This window comes from Lucilia sericata, unplaced genomic scaffold, assembly GCF_015586225.1.
Source record: "Lucilia sericata isolate MDLA Ls3-8-SP2 unplaced genomic scaffold, ASM1558622v1 Contig001242F_arrow, whole genome shotgun sequence".
In the NCBI taxonomy this organism is placed as follows: domain Eukaryota; kingdom Metazoa; phylum Arthropoda; class Insecta; order Diptera; family Calliphoridae; genus Lucilia; species Lucilia sericata.
In genome coordinates, this window is record NW_023995199.1 from 39074 (window position 1) to 62500 (window position 23427).

The window sequence follows — 23427 nt, forward strand, 5'->3', positions numbered from 1 at the left end:
TGTTAAATTTTCAGTTTCACCAAATTATTTTACGTTTAATTTAATTTTTATGTACATGACATTTGCAATAGGATCAACAGCAACAACAACACCAAAGTGTTCCACATAATAAACTGTCATCAATTTCATTATTATCATTACCATGCCATGTCCTCTTTAAAATGCACAATATTTATTTACATCGCAATACAAAGGACATATACATAAACAAATTATTTTACGGTTTTTTCTTAAATTACACTTTATTGTTTAATATCTTTAAAGGTAAAACGCATGGGTATACCGGGTACATTTATGAAAAAAGCTTTAAACGGTTTTGAGGCATCATAATTAAATTCAACTTCAAAATTTCTTAATAATTTCAAAAGTACCACTTCCATTTCTAATTCAGCTAAACGTTTACCCACACAAATACGTGGTCCAACACCAAAGGGCAAATAGCTGAAAGGATCTAATTTGTCTTTTTTATTGTTCTCATCACGTAACCAACGTTCAGGCAAAAATTTATCCGGTTGTGGGAAGAAGGCTTCATCTTTTAGCAAACAATTAAAATTCATTACTACATTTGAACCTTTGGGTATTCTGTAGCCGGATAGTATGACATCTTGCACGGGATTACGGAAAGAGCCAGTACCATTGGGGTAGAAGCGCATTGATTCTTTGATGACAGCCCTCAAATAGGGTAAATTTTTCGTATTGCTTCATTCAGTTCGGTGTCTTTGGTGGGCATTACTTTAAGAATTTCTTCGCGTAATTTTTGCTGTTTTCTCGGGATTTTAGCCAGGCACAGAAGTATGGAGATAAGAGTTACGCTAGTCTATAAAGGAGAGGAAGATTAAATAGTATCTCTAAATTTACTATACCAATAGTATAGTCAATAAATCTAAAATTAGAACTAGAACTGGACTAGAACTGAACTAGAACTGAACTAGACTTAGAACTGACTAGACTGACCTAGAACTGAAACTAGAACTGAACTAGAACTGGAACTAGAACTGAAACTAGAACTGAACTAGAACTGAACTAGAACTGAACTAGAACTGAACTAGAACTGAACTAGAATGAACTGAACTGGAACTAGAACTGAACTAGAACTGAACTAGAACTGAACTAGAACTGAACTAGAACTGAACTAGAACTGAACTAGAACTGAACTAGAACTGAACTAGAACTGAACTAGAACTGAACTAGAACTGAACTAGAACTGAACTAGAACTGAACTAGAACTGAACTAGAACTGAACTAGAACTGAACTAGAACTGAACTAGAACTGAACTAGAACTGAACTAGAACTGAACTAGAACTGAACTAGAACTGAACTAGAACTGAACTAGAACTGAACTAGAACTGAACTAGAACTGAACTAGAACTGAACTAGAACTGAACTAGAACTGAACTAGAACTGAACTAGAACTGAACTAGAACTGAACTAGAACTGAACTAGAACTGAACTAGAACTGAACTAGAACTGAACTAGAACTGAACTAGAACTGAACTAGAACTGAACTAGAACTGAACTAGAACTGAACTAGAACTGAACTAGAACTGAACTAGAACTGAACTAGAACTGAACTAGAACTGAACTAGAACTGAACTAGAACTGAAGTAGAACTGAACTAGAACTGAACTAGAACTGATCTAGAACTGAACTGAACTAGAATTATACTAAAGATGAACTATTGGCAAATCCGTAGTTCCTTATCGATCTTAAATATCTTCACTTTCTTTTATTAGTACTTACCGTATCAACACCAGCAATTAACATGTCCATAGCCGTAACTATAGCCAATTTCTCATCCCTTACCAACAGCTTTTCTAAAACACTATACACTTCTTGATTATCGTCTCCATTCTTTTGTTTCTCTTCGATTTGCTTGAGCGTTTCGTTCACATATTTAAGTGTAATCTTAAACAGATCCTCCTGTACCTTCATACTTTTGTAATAAGTAGGAGTACGAATAATTTTCCACATTGAAGGTTGTACATCTAATTTAAAGGCATAGTCAAAATTCAAACGGGTACATTGAATTAAACGTTCAGCATCGGGATTATTACGAGCCCGGCTTATAAGTCCCAATCGTCTATTAAGTGCCACTAAAGCAATGGACTCAAAGGCCAAACGATTTAGTTCATTATCGAAATTACCAGGAACTTCTAAGGTTTCGGGATCACGTATTTCTTTAATGCTGAAAATGGAGTTTATACATTTAATAAAATATTATTTGTACCGTATTAGGCTTTCTTACCGTAAAATGAATTCGTCATTGATTTCTTGTAGTGGCTTCAAATACATGCTTAAATTTTGAGGCTTCATTAAAACGGGATTGACTTTGGAACGCATTTTACCCCATTGTTCACCTTGGCTGAAATAATAGAATTGATATATATGAGATTTATATAGTTTTGTAAGTTTAGTTTACTTTTGGCACTTACGACACTGGCAAGCCGATAGTTTGATTAAAGAAATCTGCCTTGATTTTTTCTCTAAAATGTCTAACGGAATCAAGTCCTTGCCTTTGAGGCCATTGACCCTCATTACGATAAACCGTTTCTATATCTTTGGTATTGAATACCATAACCATATCGGGTTTACCAAATAAACCAGGCAGCACAAATATATCACCATAACTTTTACGCATTTCGTTGGCAAAATCCAAGAATGAAACATTTTCATATTTGCCACCTGGCATAAAATCACGCATAAATCCCAATGTGCTGGGTCTGGGTATGGCTTTATAATCCAAAGCTTCATCAAAATTTGTAGCAAACTTAAATAATATATAATTTAATTAAATTTAAAATAAACTTTTTAGTTAATTTGTTAATAATTACCGTCGTGCTTTGTGTGCTTAATAATCTTTCTAATAAAAATATATTAGTTTTTAGTTTTGTTGATGTTAATTGCAATTTTAAATTACGTGCAAACATTTTGATTTATTTACAAATTTTTTAAAAATTAATTCTGAGATCTAAACTTTACCGTTCCAGCGTTCTAAGCAAACTAATTTCAAATTAAAGTTGGTTTGACTATAAAATAAGTTTCTCGCGTATTTTTATATATTTGATAACTGGTTTATCGCTGGCGTACTGTGCTTATCAGTTTAGAGTGGGTATCTCTTAATTATATATAGTAGGTAGATCGGACACAATCAGCTGGCCATTGAATATTGTTATTGTAAAGGTTAGTTATATTAAACCTTATGAAATGAAAGCATTTTTTAAAATCATCTTTATGAGAGTGAGAGAGATAAGGATTTGAATTTATTGTTATCAACTGAGATCGGTTACCACACAGACAGTTTAAATTTTGCATGGTCATTAATATTGATAAAGTATTTCCCAGCGGATATAAGCAGACTTTTAGACACTTTATCTGTTGTTTTCTAAGAAAAAAATGTCTGGCTAATCAAGTATAGAAACTATATATGGGTTACTAAGGGATCTTTTTAAATTTTATTTGATCAGCTTGTGGACGTAAAAAGTCACTCTTCAGCTAGTTAGGATTTTAAACTCTTTAGTATATTTGAAAATTTGAGATATTTTGAGATTTCAGAATGATCTATATTACGGGATCAATTTGTGTAATTTAAAGCTACTTGTACGATCATTATTTTTGTATGTCACAAATATGAGCAGACATACCAATGCTACAGTAGTGTAGGGTATTAGTTCTAAAGTTAGTTTTCATTTTATTTAATTTATTTTGATTATTAAAACAAATTTCTCTCTTTCTTTATTCAGATTCAAGCAGGTTTGCAGTTAACAGTATTAACAGTTAGAAGAGTTTATATTTTTCTCTCTCAGTTGATCAAACGATATTGTTAATGACATTCTGATTATTTTCTGCTTCGCTATTTTTGCTTGTCATTGTTGTATGTTTATTGTATACAAACTTAATAGAATGATCAGCACTTTTTTGTAATGTAAACAAATTTGTTTGCAAAAAAAAACACTTTAGTTTCTACTGTTGGCGGCGCTAAAGTTATTTTTACTCACATTACTTTGTTTAAAATGCGCAATTTGTTTTTGCCATTGATTATTATCAATACCTAAGTACTAATTAATCTAGTAATTATTTTTTTTTAACTAGCATTTAAATATTTCACCATATTTGTTTTATTAATAAAGAGACGAATTCAATTAAGTTTAATTCACTGGAGTATTCAGAAAATTATACCGATTTTGTTATAATTCTTTATAGTTGGTGATTGACAGGGCCGGTTGTAAGAAAGTTATGTTTTATATAAATTTTGACAGTAGCGGTAACAACAATCAGCTGTTGAAATGGCTTCATCTTAAAATGCAATCACATTGCCAAATACATACATAGTAGGGTTCTATAGTTGAAACGAAAAGTCGACTTTTCGACTTTTTGCATTTAGTTAAAAGTCGACTTTTCGACCTTTCGACTTTTTCCATTTTATGAAGAGTCGATTTTTCGACCTTTTTCATTTATTTAAAAGTCGACTTTTAGACTTTTAATATTTTATAAATGGTCGACTTTTCGACTTTTTCCGACTTTTCGACTTTTTTTCGACTTTTTTCGACTTTTCGACTTTTTTCGACTTTTTCCGACTTTTTCCGACTTTTAGACTTTTAGTATTTTATAAATGGTCGACTTTTCGACTTTTTTCGACTTTTTCCGACTTTTCGACTTTTTCCGACTTTTCGACTTTTTGATTTTTTACGACTTTTTGACTATTTTCGATTTATTTCGACTTTTTTTCGACTATTTTCGACTATTTTTTTACTTTTTTCGAGTTTTTCCGACTATTTTAGAGTTTTTGACCTCTTTTCCACTTTTTTAAAATTTTCGACTCTTTTCGACTTTTTGACTTTTTCCGACTTTTCGCCTTTTTTTAACTTTTCGACTTTTTTCGACTTTTTTCGACTTTCTTCGACTTTTTTCGACTTATCGACTTTTCAACTTTTTTCGACTTTTCGACTTTTTTCGACTTTTATTTACAAAGTCGACTTTTCGACTTTTTCATAGACGATAGTCGAGTTATCGACTTTTTTGGAACAAAATAGTCGACTTCGACTTTTCGACTTTTTTCGACAAAAAGTCGATTGTTCGATTATTCGAAAGTCGATTTATAGAACCCTAATACATAGTACCAATATAGAGTAACATTGGCGGCAAATTTAAAATCGTCGGCTAGCTGCCGGTTAAATTGTGCAAGCCGCCGCTGACTTGCTTTGGATCGAAAGCTGAGTCGGTTTAATCGTATCCATTCATTAGGTACTTTAGATATTGGTTAATGGATTAGTCTAAATACGTATAGACGTTTATATTGGAAAATTAGTAGATTATAAACTAGAAACAAAACCTAGCAACAATTATGGACTTAACTTAAAAAACAAGTAGAGTAATCCGTACTCAAATCAATCCGGAGTGGTTTCTGAAGAACGGTTAGTATGTTTTTGATACTAAAATATGCTTGATTTGAGTTTGCTTTGTACTTGACACATGTCTAAAAGTTAACAAACGAACGGATTTTGAGCTTACCACATAACATTTAGATTGCGACAACGAATTGTTGCAAAGTTGACAACGTTGCGTGGTCAACATTACATGTTGTTGTATATACTTGGCAACGGATGTTATTGAAAAATTTGGTGTCAATTTGGTACCGGGCGTGTATATGTTTTTTTCCCTCTGTGTACTAATCTATAGAACAGTTCATAGGCTAGTCCATAGACCAGTATATAGTAAAAAAACTGTTCTGTTCATTTGTCAATAGCATAATACAAAATTTTTCTATAGTGTAGTCCGAGATTAGCCTAGTCCGTTGACTTATTAACTTCATTGATTAGCCTGTTAATTATTGAATACTTATATAAACAAGTAAGAATTAATAGTCGGGCATTGCCGACCAGAGGAACTTACCGAGATATTAATGACAGTAGTGTTTATAAATGAATTTTGACCATCAAGTCATTTTCTGAAGGGGACTTTATATGGGGGATATGGTCAAATGAGGCCCGATCATTACGAAAATCAACAGTATTCATAAGACTTATATAAAACTAAGTTTTGCCGATTTTTGAAGTGATACAAGAACATTTGATATATTTATGAGCTCAAAAGGTACGGGAGGTACGTTTGTATGAGGGCTATACGAAATATTGGACCGATTTTAACCATTTTCAATAGGCTTGGGTCAAGAGAAGAGTATGTGTCAAATTTCATCGAATTATCTAGCAAATTGCGACCTGTAGAGTGCGCACAAGGTTTACATGGACACATAGATGGACGGACAGATAGACAGACAGACAGACAGACAGACAGACGGACGGGCATAGCTAAATCGACTCAGAAAGTGTTTTTGAGCCGATTAGTATACTTTAAGGTGTAGAAATATTTTTGGGTGTTACAAACATTAGCACAAACTCATAATACCTTCCCCCTGTGGTGTAGGGTATAAAAAGTCGAAAAGTAATTAATTACTTTTAAAAATTTCCTAAAAATGTTCGAAATTTAGAAGACATTAAAATCTGCCCACACTTTCTATAGCAAGAGATTGCCGAAATTGGCAAAAAATTCCAATTTTTGTTTTCAAAAAAAAAACATAGCATATTTTTGGACATCAAATACATAGTTCTTCTCCCAGACAAAATATTCCGAAAATCTTTCAAAAATCATGGGTTTTAAACTTTAATATCTATATGGATTCAAAAAAAAAAATTCTTAAGAGGACCTTGTGCAAATTACTAGAGAAATGGCAAATTTATACCGTTCTTACGAATGTATAGAAAATATTGATTGAAAGATATCTACCATAAAAGCTATAATGCCAAATTCATGCTAAAAAGGGTAAGTTCGAAATTAACATATTCCAACCGCTACATAAAACTAACAATACAAAGGGGGTGAATTTAAAAAGGCAAAACCCACAAACAATGAAATTTTAACAATTTCATACATATTATGCCAGTCATGTTAAATAAATTACAGGTAATTAATTCTCCCCTAAGAGTATACTTAACAATTTCATTTTCTATACATTTCCCTGGACAAAAACTATTTTCTTCTTTTCATATATTTTTTTCACAACTTCACGGTACTTTCTTTTGACATTAGTTTATTATAAAAATGTTTTCTCTGCTTTTATATTATTGTGGCTTTAAAATTTGCTATAGTATTAAGACCTTTAAGGCATAAAATACCAATTAGTTTACATATCTTTTTATATATTACTTTTTTTGTTGTTGTTGTCGGAACACAAATATTATCTCGCTCATTTTATCTCAATTCATTTTTAGATATGTTGAGACACTCTTACAAAATTTTATGTAAAATTGAACGAATGTATTATTATAACACATGGGCCAGGTCATAGTCAACCAGTCAGTTAGTTAGTTTGAATGGCGAGATAGCCTAGTTTTTAGTATTTTTAGTTGTATTCACCAAACCATACATTTAGTTAGTGCTGTATGGTCACACCATACAAACAAGGACAATAACGACAGATACTTTTAGCTAAATGTGAACACACATACAAACTGGGGTAAATGTATATTTTAGTATAAAATATTATAAACGATTTTGTTTTTAAGGAATGTGATCGGTTAATTAGTTGATACTTTATACTTTTAAAACGAGTTTCCACAGTATCAAAACAAAGTTCTTATTGCAGTATGAATTAGTTTAAATTTAGACTTTCATTAACTCTTCCATGACAATGGCTTTATGGAACTATCCTCTTTAGAATTTAAAATATTCACCACTTTCAGTTAACTCCTTCCTTATGTGTGTGTGTGTGTTAGTATGTCCATGCATTTATTTTCTATCTTAAACTATGATTATGAGTCCCTTTTGCTAAAGCAGCTGTTGCCAAAAGTGCATATAATAAACTCATTCGCTCGTTCATTCATTCGTTTATTCGTTCATTTACTTATTCACTAATACTTACAGAATGGGGGAAATACTGAACTGAAAAACTGACCACTATTTTAAATTACACCGACACACACATTTCTTTTGTGTAGCAGAAAGGGATAAATGGGTAAATATGAAATTTTATAATAGTACTTTTTGGATTTACTATCACAAAGTTTTAGCTAATTTTTAGTACAAGATCTCTAGAAAATATACAATACTTAAATAACGGAGCATCATCAATACGCATATGGGAGATTTCCTATACCTGTACCAGACCAATTAAGTGATGTAAGAACTCCAGATCTTATTCGTAATAGATTTATTTATCGAGTCGTGAGACCAACCTCGCTATTTAACCCGAAAAAGTTGAAGCTGTCACTAGTTTAGAGTCAGTAGATGAAGAGCGTATCCAACATCCAATGAGTCATAACATTTGTTATCTTCCTTCGTATTGCCTTAATGATATCATGAGAAGATATATTAAAGCACTTTTATCATCCCCTTTAAGACACACCACAGCGCATTCCACATCCTATTAATGACACTACTCAAATGGCTCAGTTGTTTCGGCAACAGCACCTGAGATATATTGAGTAGTCCGAAATACGGTTCCACTAAATTATAAAAACATAATTCCCTGCCACAGGGACATACTTTGGAAAGTCTGGTGTGATCAGAATAATCTCTATAATACAAAGATTAAAGGATCTTCAAACATCAATCTGAAACTATTTTAGTTTAAGCTGCACCATTCCGTCAATTCATTACTTCAACTAACACCATCACTCAACTTCTTATTTTTCATCTTCTTCTCCTCCGACACCCAATCATTGTGAAATCATTATCCCCATATCCGCATTATTTCAACTTACCTGGTATACATCAGATCGAATGGACCTCTCCAATGGCTAGTACAGGACGAATCCTGACTGTCCTACTACGAATCATCAAATAACTCAGAGGAGCCATTTAACTCCTTCTCCTTAATATCCCGTCTGACCAAAGGTATTGGTAGCACCTCTATTCCAAATTACAATAATTAAGGTTAGGAAGGTAAACTAAGAAAACTTGCCCCTGGGGGGAAGACGATAGAACTATAAAGAAATTTCTTAGGTCGAAATACAGAAGAGCAATTAAGTCATTAGAATTTTAGAAATTTGTTGCCTATGCTGGGGCTGATATTAAGTTAACAGATTTTGGGAATCACAGAGACTTAAGATAGTCGCTAAAAGAAAATATCATCAGCTACGTGGGAAAGATGGTTTATGATGATTTGTATAAGAAAGACATAATATAAAAATTTCAAAAGTTATAGGTCAACTTTAGAGAAACCAGAAAGATTCCATTCAATTAACTTTTGGACCAAAAGATTACAGGAGTTTTCTACCGATAAATATGAAGCGATTATTGTATGAAAAACTCTCAGAATATGAACTGTGCAAAATGTTGCAAAAACTGATTGATTGGGAAATTTAGTCTCAACCACCTTAAAGTCCAGATCTTGCCCCTCCCGACTTCTTATCAATGCCGAGCACTCTCAGTGGAATACCCTACACTTTCGTACAGGGTATCTGTTATTGATTTGTTTCGTATTTGGCCTCCAAATGTGAGGATATTCTCTTGCTTCGGATAACAAGAGAGTATCCGAAGCAAGAGAATATCCGAAGCAAGACAATGTCCGGAGCAACTCGAATTAATTCGAAGATATGTAGTACGGAAAACGTTCGAAAGTTACGAACAGACATGAAACTCTGCAGAACGCTCTCAGTGGAATAGCCTTAATTTTCGGAAGGATATCCGATATCGATTTAATTCGTATCTGAAGCAAGAGAGTATCCGTAGTAACTCGAACTAATTCGAAGATAGAGACAGATATAGCAATTTTGAAAGTTGGACGCAATTAACTTCTGCCTCTAAGAAAGAAAATGTCGATCATCCTATTGATATGATCTAACCAAATAATTGAGAATACTATCTGGTTTATTCCAAAAGTACAATTCTAACCAATTTTACCCAACCTAGTTTTTATTGTGGCATGTTGTTGTATTTGTTAAAATATTGTTAACAAAGCAATAATCACGTGTCCTGTGTGTGTTGTCCTGCTAGTGAATTGTAAATGTGTGTGCAAAAGTATAAGTACCAGTGAATTTAAACCAAGTATTTGTGCGTCTCTGTGTGTATGCGTTTGGGTCTTCAAACATTTTTATCTTTAACCAGCTAAAAGAAGAAAAACAAAAAACCCAGCGCATGAATGAAAATAAAAATGTGAGGGTGTCATTAGGCCATGGTCACTTGGCTATTGCGAGAAACATTTAATGCATTTTACGAACAGACAGCTGTTATTACGGGGTTTGAACAGCATTGCCCCTGTTCTTTTTGTTGTTTCTTCTTTGGGTTTTAGAATTTTAAAACATGTTTTTAATGGTTAATAAAGTTCTCTTTATTTTTATGTTTTTACTGCTCCTGCTGCTGATTGTTATTTGTTGTTGCTGTTTTTGTCTGCTGTTTCATTTTCAGCCACTTTTCTTATCTTCAGTGGGAGGTTGTTTTGCATTCAATTTATTTTCAGTGTAATTTATTCCCTTGGTTTTGTTTTGGGTGTTTGTATAATTAAATTTTATTTATACACATGTGTGTGTATGTGTTGGTATGGAAGAAACGAATATTTGTAAAATTTCTTTTGAATATTTATTTATTTATTTATAATTTTCGTATCAAACCACAAATTTGGTTTGGTTGGCAATTTTTGTTGAGTGTTCAAAATAGTGTTTTGCAGTGCGTGGCGATTTTAATAATTTGTGCAACTATAGGGGGTTATTTTAAAGGATAGTTATAGTGCTGCTATCGGTATATATTTATTTTAGTATAACCTAATGCCAATTTCGACAGAAACTAAAATTTTACATGGAATTTCCTTTAACACTTTCATTTGCCACCTTGCTGCTGATACAGTTGTTGTAATTTGCTGCATATTTGAAATTTGCAATATTTTTCTTTCTTCTTTTTTGTTTGCCATATTATTACCACCCATGACGATCTGACCACATGTCATGTTGTGTTGATGTTGTTGCTGTTACTTTTTTTTTTGCATTTTTACATTTCCCTAAAAAGGAAAAATTAACAATAGCCCATTTAATGGTTTGGTTAAAAGTAAGGGGGAGTTATAAGTTTAAATAGTGAAATGACATATTTCAACCCTAAAAATTTGGTTTTCAAAATTGGAACAACACTTATTAGTATAAAGATGAAATAGGATAAAATTTAGTTATTTGAGAGTAAATGCATGTGCTGATTTTACTGAGTGTATGTCAGGATGAAGTGAATGGTATTGTAGTCTAGTCTATAGTTATTCTATAGTCTAGTCTATAGTCTAGTCTATAATCTAGTCTATAGTCTAGTCTATAATCTAGTCTATAGTCTAGTCTATAGTCTAGTCTAGTCTAGTCTATAGTCTAGTCTATAGTCTAGTCTATAGTCTAGTCTATAGTCTAGTCTATAATCTAGTCTATAGTCTAGTCTATAGTCTAGTCTATAGTCTAGTCTATAGTCTAGTCTATAGTCTAGTCTATAATCTAGTCTATAATCTAGTCTATAGTCTAGTCTATAGTCTAGTCTATAGTCTAGTCTATAGTCTAGTCTATAGTCTAGTCTATAGTCTAGTCTATAGTCTAGTCTATAGTCTAGTCTATAGTCTAGTCTATAGTCTAGTCTATAGTCTAGTCTATAGTCTAGTCTATAGTCTAGTCTATAGTCTAGTCTATAGTCTAGTCTATAGTCTAGTCTATAGTCTAGTCTATAGTCTAGTCTATAGTCTAGTCTATAGTCTAGTCTATAGTCGAGTCTATAGTCTAGTCTATAGTCTAGTCTATAGTCTAGTCTATAGTCTAGTCTATAGTCTAGTCTATAGTCTAGTCTATAGTCTAGTCTATAGTCTAGTCTATAGTCTAGTCTAGTCTAGTCTATAGTCTAGTCTATAGTCTAGTCTATAGTCTAGTCTATAGTCTAGTCTATAGTCTAGTCTATAGTCTAGTCTATAGTCTAGTCTATAGTCTAGTCTATAGTCTAGTCTATAGTCTAGTCTATAGTCTAGTCTATAGTCTAGTCTATAGTCTAGTCTATAGTCTAGTCTATAGTCTAGTCTATAGTCTAGTCTATAGTCTAGTCTATAGTCTAGTCTATAGTCTAGTCTATAGTCTAGTCTATAGTCTAGTCTATAGTCTAGTCTATAGTCTAGTCTATAGTCTAGTCTATAGTCTAGTCTATAGTCTAGTCTATAGTCTAGTCTAGTCTAGTCTATAGTCTAGTCTATAGTCTAGTCTATAGTCTAGTCTATAGTCTAGTCTATAGTCTAGTCTATAGTCTAGTCTATAGTCTAGTCTATAGTCTAGTCTATAGTCTAGTCTATAGTCTAGTCTATAGTCTAGTCTATAGTCTAGTCTATAGTCTAGTCTATAGTCTAGTCTATAGTCTAGTCTATAGTCTAGTCTATAGTCTAGTCTATAGTCTAGTCTATAGTCTAGTCTATAGTCTAGTCTATAGTCTAGTCTATAGTCTAGTCTATAGTCTAGTCTATAGTCTAGTCTATAGTCTAGTCTATAGTCTAGTCTATAGTCTAGTCTATAGTCTAGTCTATAGTCTAGTCTATAGTCTAGTCTATAGTCTAGTCTATAGTCTAGTCTATAGTCTAGTCTATAGTCTAGTCTATAGTCTAGTCTATAGTCTAGTCTATAGTCTAGTCTATAGTCTAGTCTATAGTCTAGTCTATAGTCGTCTATAGTCTAGTCTATAGTCTAGTCTATAGTCTAGTCTATAGTCTAGTCTATAGTCTAGTCTATAGTCGAGTCTATAGTCTAGTCTAGTCTATAGTCTAGTCTAGTCTATAGTCTAGTCTATAGTCTAGTCTATAGTCTAGTCTATAGTCTAGTCTATAGTCTAGTCTATAGTCTAGTCTATAGTCTAGTCTAGTCTAGTCTATAGTCTAGTCTATAGTCTAGTCTATAGTCTAGTCTATAGTCTAGTCTATAGTCTAGTCTATAGTCTAGTCTATAGTCTAGTCTATAGTCTAGTCTATAGTCTAGTCTATAGTCTAGTCTAGTCTAGTCTATAGTCTAGTCTATAGTCTAGTCTATAGTCTAGTCTATAGTCTAGTCTATAGTCTAGTCTATAGTCTAGTCTAGTCTAGTCTAGTCTATAGTCTAGTCTATAGTCTAGTCTATAGTCTAGTCTATAGTCTAGTCTATAGTCTAGTCTATAGTCTAGTCTATAGTCTAGTCTATAGTCTAGTCTATAGTCTAGTCTATAGTCTAGTCTATAGTCTAGTCTATAGTCTAGTCTATAGTCTAGTCTATAGTCTAGTCTATAGTCTAGTCTATAGTCTAGTCTATAGTCTAGTCTATAGTCTAGTCTATAGTCTAGTCTATAGTCTAGTCTATAGTCGAGTCTATAGTCTAGTCTATAGTCTAGTCATAGTCGTCTATAGTCTAGTCTATAGTCTAGTCTATAGTCTAGTCTATAGTCTAGTCTATAGTCTAGTCTATAGTCTAGTCTATAGTCTAGTCTATAGTCTAGTCTATAGTCTAGTCTATAGTCTAGTCTATAGTCTAGTCTATAGTCTAGTCTATAGTCTAGTCTATAGTCTAGTCTATAGTCTAGTCTATAGTCTAGTCTATAGTCTAGTCTAGTCTAGTCTATAGTCTAGTCTATAGTCTAGTCTATAGTCTAGTCTATAGTCTAGTCTATAGTCTAGTCTATAGTCTAGTCTATAGTCTAGTCTATAGTCTAGTCTATAGTCTAGTCTATAGTCTAGTCTATAGTCTAGTCTATAGTCTAGTCTATAGTCTAGTCTATAGTCTAGTCTATAGTCTAGTCTATAGTCTAGTCTATAGTCTAGTCTATAGTCTAGTCTATAGTCTAGTCTATAGTCTAGTCTATAGTCTAGTCTATAGTCTAGTCTATAGTCTAGTCTATAGTCTAGTCTATAGTCTAGTCTATAGTCTAGTCTATAGTCTAGTCTATAGTCTAGTCTATAGTCTAGTCTATAGTCTAGTCTATAGTCTAGTCTATAGTCTAGTCTATAGTCTAGTCTATAGTCTAGTCTATAGTCTAGTCTATAGTCTAGTCTATAGTCTAGTCTATAGTCTAGTCTATAGTCTAGTCTATAGTCTAGTCTATAGTCTAGTCTATAGTCTAGTCTATAGTCTAGTCTATAGTCTAGTCTATAGTCTAGTCTATAGTCTAGTCTATAGTCTAGTCTATAGTCTAGTCTATAGTCTAGTCTATAGTCTAGTCTATAGTCTAGTCTATAGTCTAGTCTATAGTCTAGTCTATAGTCTAGTCTATAGTCTAGTCTATAGTCTAGTCTATAGTCTAGTCTATAGTCTAGTCTATAGTCTAGTCTATAGTCTAGTCTATAGTCTAGTCTATAGTCTAGTCTATAGTCTAGTCTATAGTCTAGTCTATAGTCTAGTCTATAGTCTAGTCTATAGTCTAGTCTATAGTCTAGTCTATAGTCTAGTCTATAGTCTAGTCTATAGTCTAGTCTATAGTCTAGTCTATAGTCTAGTCTATAGTCTAGTCTATAGTCTAGTCTATAGTCTAGTCTATAGTCTAGTCTATAGTCTAGTCTATAGTCTAGTCTATAGTCTAGTCTATAGTCTAGTCTATAGTCTAGTCTATAGTCTAGTCTATTAGTCTAGTCTATAGTCTAGTCTATATCTAGTACTATAGTCTAGTCTATAGTCTAGTCTATAGTCTAGTCTATAGTCTAGTCTATAGTCTAGTCTATAGTCTATAGTCTAGTCTATAGTCTAGTCTATAGTCTAGTCTATAGTCTAGTCTATAGTCTAGTCTATAGTCTAGTCTATAGTCTAGTCTATAGTCTAGTCTATAGTCGTCTATAGTCTAGTCTATAGTCTAGTCTATAGTCTAGTCTATAGTCTAGTCTATAGTCTAGTCTATAGTCTAGTCTATAGTCTAGTCTATAGTCTAGTCTATAGTCTAGTCTATAGTCTAGTCTATAGTCTAGTCTATAGTCTAGTCTATAGTCTAGTCTATAGTCTAGTCTATAGTCTAGTCTATAGTCTAGTCTATAGTCTAGTCTATAGTCTAGTCTATAGTCTAGTCTATAGTCTAGTCTATAGTCTAGTCTATAGTCTAGTCTATAGTCTAGTCTATAGTCTAGTCTATAGTCTAGTCTATAGTCTAGTCTATAGTCTAGTCTATAGTCTAGTCTATAGTCTAGTCTATAGTCTAGTCTATAGTCTAGTCTATAGTCTAGTCTATAGTCTAGTCTATAGTCTAGTCTATAGTCTAGTCTATAGTCTAGTCTATAGTCTAGTCTATAGTCTAGTCTATAGTCTAGTCTATAGTCTAGTCTATAGTCTAGTCTATAGTCTAGTCTATAGTCTAGTCTATAGTCTAGTCTATAGTCTAGTCTATAGTCTAGTCTATAGTCTAGTCTATAGTCTAGTCTATAGTCTAGTCTATAGTCTAGTCTATAGTCTAGTCTATAGTCTAGTCTATAGTCTAGTCTATAGTCTAGTCTATAGTCTAGTCTATAGTCTAGTCTATAGTCTAGTCTATAGTCTAGTCTATAGTCTAGTCTATAGTCTAGTCTATAGTCTAGTCTATAGTCTATAGTCTAGTCTATAGTCTAGTCTATAGTCTAGTCTATAGTCTAGTCTATAGTCTAGTCTATTAGTCTATAGTCTAGTCTATAGTCTAGTCTATAGTCTAGTCTATAGTCTAGTCTATAGTCTAGTCTATAGTCTAGTCTTAGTCTAGTCTATAGTTCTAGTCTATAGTCTAGTCTATAGTCTAGTCTATAGTCTAGTCTATAGTCTAGTCTATAGTCTAGTCTATAGTCTAGTCTATAGTCTAGTCTATAGTCTAGTCTATAGTCTAGTCTATAGTCTAGTCTATAGTCTAGTCTATAGTCTAGTCTATAGTCTAGTCTATAGTCTAGTCTATAGTCTAGTCTATAGTCTAGTCTATAGTCTAGTCTATAGTCTAGTCTATAGTCTAGTCTATAGTCTAGTCTATAGTCTAGTCTATAGTCTAGTCTATAGTCTAGTCTATAGTCTAGTCTATAGTCTAGTCTATAGTCTAGTCTATAGTCTAGTCATAGTCTAGTCTAAAGTCTAGTCTATAGTCTAGTCTATAAACTAGTCTAGTCTATATTCTAGTCTATAGTCTAGTCCATAGTCTAGTCTATCTTCTTAGAAATACTCCTGTTTAAGAATCGTTGCCGAACTTTGCAAATCCTTGCAATTTTTCGAATCAGTCTACTGAATTATTTCCGTGTGTGTTTGTTTTTGTTTTACTATTTGCTTGTTTTCATACATAATGTTCCTTAAGTGCTACTCCAGAGATAAATCTCAAGAAAGAACAAAATGAAGTAAACTCTTTTTTTATTGTTTTAGTTGTTTGTACCTTCTTATACTTGTGATGACATTTCAAGTGCATTTAAAGAGAAAACTTTATCACATTTTGAAGAATGACATACATACATATGTATGTATGTATGTATATATGTGTGTACAAACAAGGATGTTTGAAATTATGGCTTAAGTGTGTGTGTTTTCTTATGCTTTTCATATTTGTTATGACATATTAAGATCATATTTACTTTAAAGAATCTGTAAAAGGTTTTAAGGTTGGAAAATTTCAAGTAGTTTCTTCAAAATATTTGGTAGCGCTTATTAAAGTCGTTATTTATGGCAATATTTTCTACTTTATCCTTGTAGATTTTTTTAATTTTTATTTCCTTATTATTATTTTTAATGCTCATCTTAAGTACCTTTACATGTATGAGTTCGTGATAAACTGTAAAACTTTTTGTCACAAGTATTTGTGTCTAACAAGTTTGTACTTAATTTAAAGTTATAATTGTTAACTACACAATAATAACAATAATGGAAATGTTTACAATGGCAAAACAAAAACTTTTGAATTTCACCAAAATTAGTTGGAAAAAAGTGTTAAATATTAAATCTACTTAAAATTCGTAGAATTTTATACTTGACCAAAACTAGCAAACATTTTTGCAGTTGAAATGCAAGTTTTTGTTTATAGAATTTTTTGTTACTTCTTCGAAATAATGTAAAGCTATTTTTAACTTGCAGGTACTATCTCGATTACAGTATATGTCATAGTGCATTTTTATTTGCTTTTTTTTCTACTATTCTATTTTGTTTTTTTGGGGGAGAAATACTATGTAGTTGTTTTTTTCCGAAGTAAAAATTCTGTCATACTAAAATGTCCAAATCTGAGCATGAAATAAATAACAAGAAGCATCATTCTAATGAAGCTTCATAGTGAAATTCTCTAGTTGTCATATGATTTAACATTTATTCTTTTTTATTTGTGTCTTTTTTTCTCAATTCTTGTTTTTCACATTTTTATGAAATTTTTTGCAGAATATGCACCTTAGTTGTTGACCAACCACAAGGTTGGTGGTGTTTTATTTTTTTCTCCTAGTTATTTTGTTAACATGTTACTGCATACCTTTTTTCTCAAATATGTTGAACAGTGGGTGACAAATGTTTAGCTTTGGTATGGAAGGCCTTTTTAAATTAAAACTAGCCTACATTTATTTAAAACTGGCCTAATAACTAGTCTAATGACTTGCCTATTGACTTGTCTATTGAATTTTCTGCCGACCAGTATCTAGACTATTCGATTGTCAAATATTTTGACAAGTCTATTGAATTGTCTGTGGACCAGTCTGACTAGCGTATAGACTAGTCTATATACCAGTTTATTGACTATTTATGGACCAGTCTCTTGACTAGTCTATTTACCAGTCTTTCGATTAGTCTATATGCCAGTATATTGACTAGTCTATAGATCAGTCTATTGACTAGTCTATAGATCAGTCTATTGACTAGTCTACAGATCAGTGTATTGACTAGTCTATGGACCAATCTACAAACTAGTCTTTGAACCAGTCTCTTGACTAGTCTATAATCTAGTCAATAGTCCAGTCTATTGACTAGTCTATAGACCTGCCTATTGACTAGTCTATATATCACTCCATTGACTAGTCTATATATCACTCTAGACCAGTCTATGGACCAGTCTATAGACCAGTCTATGGACCAGTCTATAGACCAGTCTATGGATCAGTATATAGACCAGTATATAGACCAGTCTATAGATCAGTCTATAGACCCGTCTATAGACCATTCTATAGACCAGTCTATAGACCAGTCTATAGACCAGTCTATAGACCAGTCTATAGACCAGTCTATAGACCAGTCTATAGACCATTCTATAGACCAGTATATAGACCAGTCTATAGACCAGTCTATAGACAGAATATAGACCAGTCTATTGACTAGTCTGTAGAACAGTGTATTGACTAGTCTATAGACCTGTATATCTAAATTTATATCCCAAGACTAGTTCGTAAACTAGTCAATATGTAGACTGGTCCATAGACTAGTCAATAGAAGGCTGCATAGACTAGTTAATAGACGGGTGCATTGACTAGTCTATAGACTAGTCAACATATTTACTAGTTTACGATCTAGTCTTGAGATTTGAATTTAGATTAGTCCAAGGACTGCTATATGGACTTTTGACTATTCTGTGGATCAGTCTATTGAATTTTCCTTGGAGTAGTCCATTGACTAGTCTATGTACTGGTCTGTGGATTTGTGTATAAATTAGTCTATGGACTACATAGACTCATCTGTGGACTTGTCAATGGCTTAGTATTTTGATTAGCCTATGTACTAGTCTTCTAACTAGCCCATAGAGTAGTATATAACCTGGTCTATACTAATCTACAGAAAGTTCTATATATTAGTCCCTGGACTAGTCGATTGATTAAATTCTTAAGACATTTTTCTTCTTCACTGTCACATTTTCACAGAAACATTGTTTCAGATTGTCTATTTACACTATTTACACAATGTGAGTAGAGGACAAAAAAAACCAAATAAAAATGGAAAAAAGAATTACTGACCTAATTTTCAGCAATCATATGCTACGTATTTTTAATCAAACATTCTTCAATTTATTATTTGCATTCAAAACAAAAAAAATTTCATGACAATTTTTTGTTTTTTTGCAATTTAATATCATTGCGATCACAACATGTGCGAGCGTAGACAGACAAATATGATCATAAAATATTTTTATAATTAATGAATGAATAACAAAGTGACTCACATACAGAAAAAAAAGACGAATTATCATTGACTTGACTAGTTTATGAGTAAAATGATCAAAAACTAAAAAAAAAGTTCATTCATTCATAATTTCATTATAAGAGAATGTAATGAAGGTCAACGCTAACGATGAACACTTTTGAAACGTCAATTGAAAGGTTAAAAAAACTATATGTACATACATCATAAATATTTGATGCGTCAGTGAAACAAATAACATACCCCCCTTCTCTACTTGTAAACTCTATCTTGCTAAATAGAATTTAACCCCAGACATGCAACGTGTATTAAATTCAATCAACTTAAATAATTCATTCATTCACCCTTTTCATCTTTGTGATGTTGTGGAATTATTATGATGATGACGATTATAATTGTTATAGTGGTATCATTTTTTTCTGTTTCAAAATAATATTTGACTTTGTGTATTTTTAATTTGAGCAATAATTAAATTAATTTTTAAAACAAATTAAAGTCTTATAATTGTTGAGCGTTTTTAATGCTATAAATATTATAATAAAGAATTGAAAGTGACATTTGTTTTTTTTTTTAATTATACAAAGAAAATTTAATGCTGGTCAATATGGTTGTGGTCGGTCATAATTATAATTTTCAATTTTGGTACAGTGGGACGTGATAGATGGAAAGATAAATTGTATTAATATACATACATATATTGTTTGAACCAGTCTATGAACTACATATTGACTAGTTTATTGACCTATTTTATAACTGATCTATTGATCTTTTGACTGATCTATGGAGTAGTCCATTGTTAAGTCTCTGATCTATTGAGTGGTCTTTGGACAGATCTATAAACTAGGCTTTCGATAAGTTTATTGATTGATCTACTGTCTAGTCTATAGGCTTATATATTAACTGATCTATGGACTAGTCTATAAGCAATTCTATGGACTAGACTATTGATTGATTTATTAACTGAACTGATCTATCGACTAGCCTTTATTAACAATTCTGTGAATAGTCTATTGACTAGTCTATGGTCTAGTCTTTATTGACTATAGTCTATTGACTTATATATGGACTAGACTATTGACTCATCGTTGAATTAGTCTATTGATTAGTCTGTTAACTGATCCATTGACTAGTTTAGTAAAAGATCATTGTAGTGATCTTAGTTTATAGACTAATCTATGTAGTAGTCTATGGACAAATCTATTAACTAGCCTATTGACTGTTTTATAGAATAGTCTATTGAATTATCTATTGGCTGACTGATCTATTGACTAGTATCTGGACTAGTGGACTATATTCCATAGAATAAACTTCTTAATAGATCTATGGATTAGTCTATTAGCTGATTTATTGACTGAATTATGGACTTGTCTATTGGCTGATCTATTGACTGATCTATTGACTAGTCTATTAACTGATCTGTTAACTTATCTATTGGCTAGCCTTTGGCCCAGTCTATGAACTAGACAATTGACTAGTCTATATACTATTATATTCATAATTGGCTGATCTATTGACTGATCTATGGACTAGTCTATTGACTGATCTATGGATTAGTCTATTGACTGATATATCGACTAGTCTATTATCTGATCTGTACCATTCTATTGAACAACTAATCTATTTACTGTTAATCTTTTAAGTAATATATAGACTAGTCTTTTGAATGACCTACAGACAAGTCTATTGACTAGTCCATTAACTGATCTTTCAACTAGTCTATGGAGTTTAAAGTAACATAACGTCAGGTTTTCTGCCCTAGTTTCACTGTTCTTTGACCCATACACTTAGTTTTAACAAATAATTCCCTATAATCTTAAATAAGTTTAAAAAGAGTACGAGTCATAATATGACATTCCCTTTCTATTGACTGAATATAAAAATCAATGATGATGATGATAATGGATTATTATTTAAATATGCTGGTTGGTATGTTTTGTAATTATACCACTCAAACCAAAGATCTCATCTCTTCCATCTATACAACCATTTCCACACATGGTCATTCATAACTATTTGTACATTTGAACTTAAATTGTTCATTTACAAATTGATAATTACTGCTTATTGTAGTTTAAATTATTATTAAGATGCTTAGATGAAGGAAGGGGGTAGCCATTAGTGAGAGTAAGAGTTATAGAAGATGCTGTTTGTTGTTGCCATATGAAAGGTCACTGACAATCCTTAACTAGCAGACAGACAGACAACCGCTGCAAGCAAACAAACAAACAAGTAAGGGGGCACATAGAAAAGGGGTTAATTTATTTGATTATGCAATTAAAATTTGTTTACTATACAATATTTTCTACATAAAATTTAACGTTTTATTCTAAAGCTAACCCCTGGCATACAATCCCTAACTATAGCCTACTACTACTACTGCTCATCATACTCGTAATTAATTTTATAAAATGTTGCAATCATTTTACACACATACTTAAAAGTAAAATGGATTTATACCAATATATAGTATACCAGCATCAAACGTTTTAGTATTTTATGTTTGTTACTCGTACTTAAAATGTCTACTAATAGACGAAAGGGTCAGGCGAGTGAATATGGGCAGACAAACAGAAATTTCATTTCGGTTGATTTTAACCAGCAAACAATTAAGATAAAATCCCATATCAGGAAATTATGGTAAAACCACATAATCCTTAACGAATCTCCGTTACACTTAACCGTTCATTCTATACCTATTCGTATTTACAACACTCACATGTCATTATATATTCTCACACATTCAAGTATTTTCTATTACCAGCAGTTTTACAAGGACTCATTGTATCCCTTTACATATTTATGTACTTATGGTTTACTCCATTAGTGTTCCAACTTTAAAATCTTAACTTCCTCATAACGCATAAGAATTAAAAGCTTAAACTAAAGATAAACATTTCGGGACAGTCACCTAGAACTACTGGGTTAAGTCGATTGCTAGTATAAGTCTATGTTTTTGATATTGCAATTAGGTTTTGTAATGTCAATATTTCATAACGTTGACAAATATTTTTAAACTAGTTAAGTGTCAAGCATTAACCATTCAATAGTATCAGAAAAATTAACACCATTTTAAATATCAAAACATTATAAACTTTCCACAATTCAGACCCCATACTGATCAAATATATGTACAGCCGAAGTGATCATGGAGATATACTGCCTTATGCAAAAACTATCATTAAAGTTAACAATGGTTTACTACACACTTTTTCCATATAAAAACAGGTTTTAATCAGACTAACTTTTTTATAGAAAAGTTGTCTGAATCAGACTAACTTTTTCTATAGAAAAGTTGTCTGAATCAGACTAACTTTTTCTATAGAAAAGTTGTCTGAATCAGACTAACTTTTTCTATAGAAAAGTTGTCTGAATCAGACTAACTTTTTCTATAGAAAAGTTGTCTGAATCAGACTAACTTTTTCTATAGAAAAGTTGTCTGAATCAGACTAACTTTTTCTATAGAAAAGTTGTCTGAATCCGACTAACTTTTTCTATAGAAAAGTTGTCTGAATCCGACTAACTTTTTCTATAGAAAAGTTGTCTGAATCCGACTAACTTTTTCTATAGAAAAATTGTCTGAATCCGACTAACTTTTTCTATAGAAAAATTGTCTGAATCCGACTAACTTTTTCTATAGAAAAGTTGTCTGAATCCGACTAACTTTTTCTATAGAAAAGTTGTCTGAATCCGACTAACATCATTGAGATGTTTACTTTAAGTCTGAATCAGACTAGCCTTTTCCATAGAAAAGTTGTCTGAATCCGACTAACTTTTTCTATAGAAAAGTTGTCTGAATTAGACTTGCCTGGTTACCGGGTAAGTATAGTTTTTCCTGAGATGTTCTGAAAAGTAAACATCTCAATGATGTAATGACTACATAACCTTTTTTTCAAAATTCCTTGATCACTAGTTAAACCCTACGATCTTTTAGTGAGACATGTCCTAGGAATTTTCAAATGTAACTATAAATCCTACATATATATATATATATGTATGTAGTTTTAACCACATTCAAAAACTTGCAAAAACAACATTTATGTGTGGTTATAGATTTAATTTTACAATTGTATGAAATTTATACCAAATATATGTCAACCAACGATACATACAAAAACACAAAAGGATTAGAATGGACAAGAATAACAACATTCTAATACACCTGTTGTTAGACTTTATGCCGTATACCTTTTTCACACATGTACCAATATCTGTTTCTGAGTGGGACTATATTTATGTGTTTATGTCGAAAGTACTAGTATGTATCTAATTGCAATACACATACATATATTTAGTACAGAGTTATATCAAATGCCTTTTCAAGGGCTTAACTTGTATTCTTTCTTGCCTGAGCTATACCGCCAAAAATGTACACCAGATCTTTAAATAACA

At 32.0% G+C, this 23427-nt stretch overlaps 1 protein-coding gene across 1 annotated transcript; it reads right to left on the reverse strand.

The window, feature by feature from the left end:
• Nucleotides 1-223: 223 nt before the first annotated feature.
• Nucleotides 224-3337, reverse strand: LOC119610600 (probable cytochrome P450 12d1 proximal, mitochondrial). Its single transcript, XM_037965895.1, is given in 6 exon segments — nt 224-700; nt 703-817; nt 1742-2186; nt 2247-2363; nt 2434-2768; nt 2833-3337. Coding segments are annotated over 6 exon segments (1566 nt in total). The 5' UTR covers nt 2929-3337; the 3' UTR covers nt 224-242.
• Nucleotides 3338-23427: the final 20090 nt, after the last annotated feature.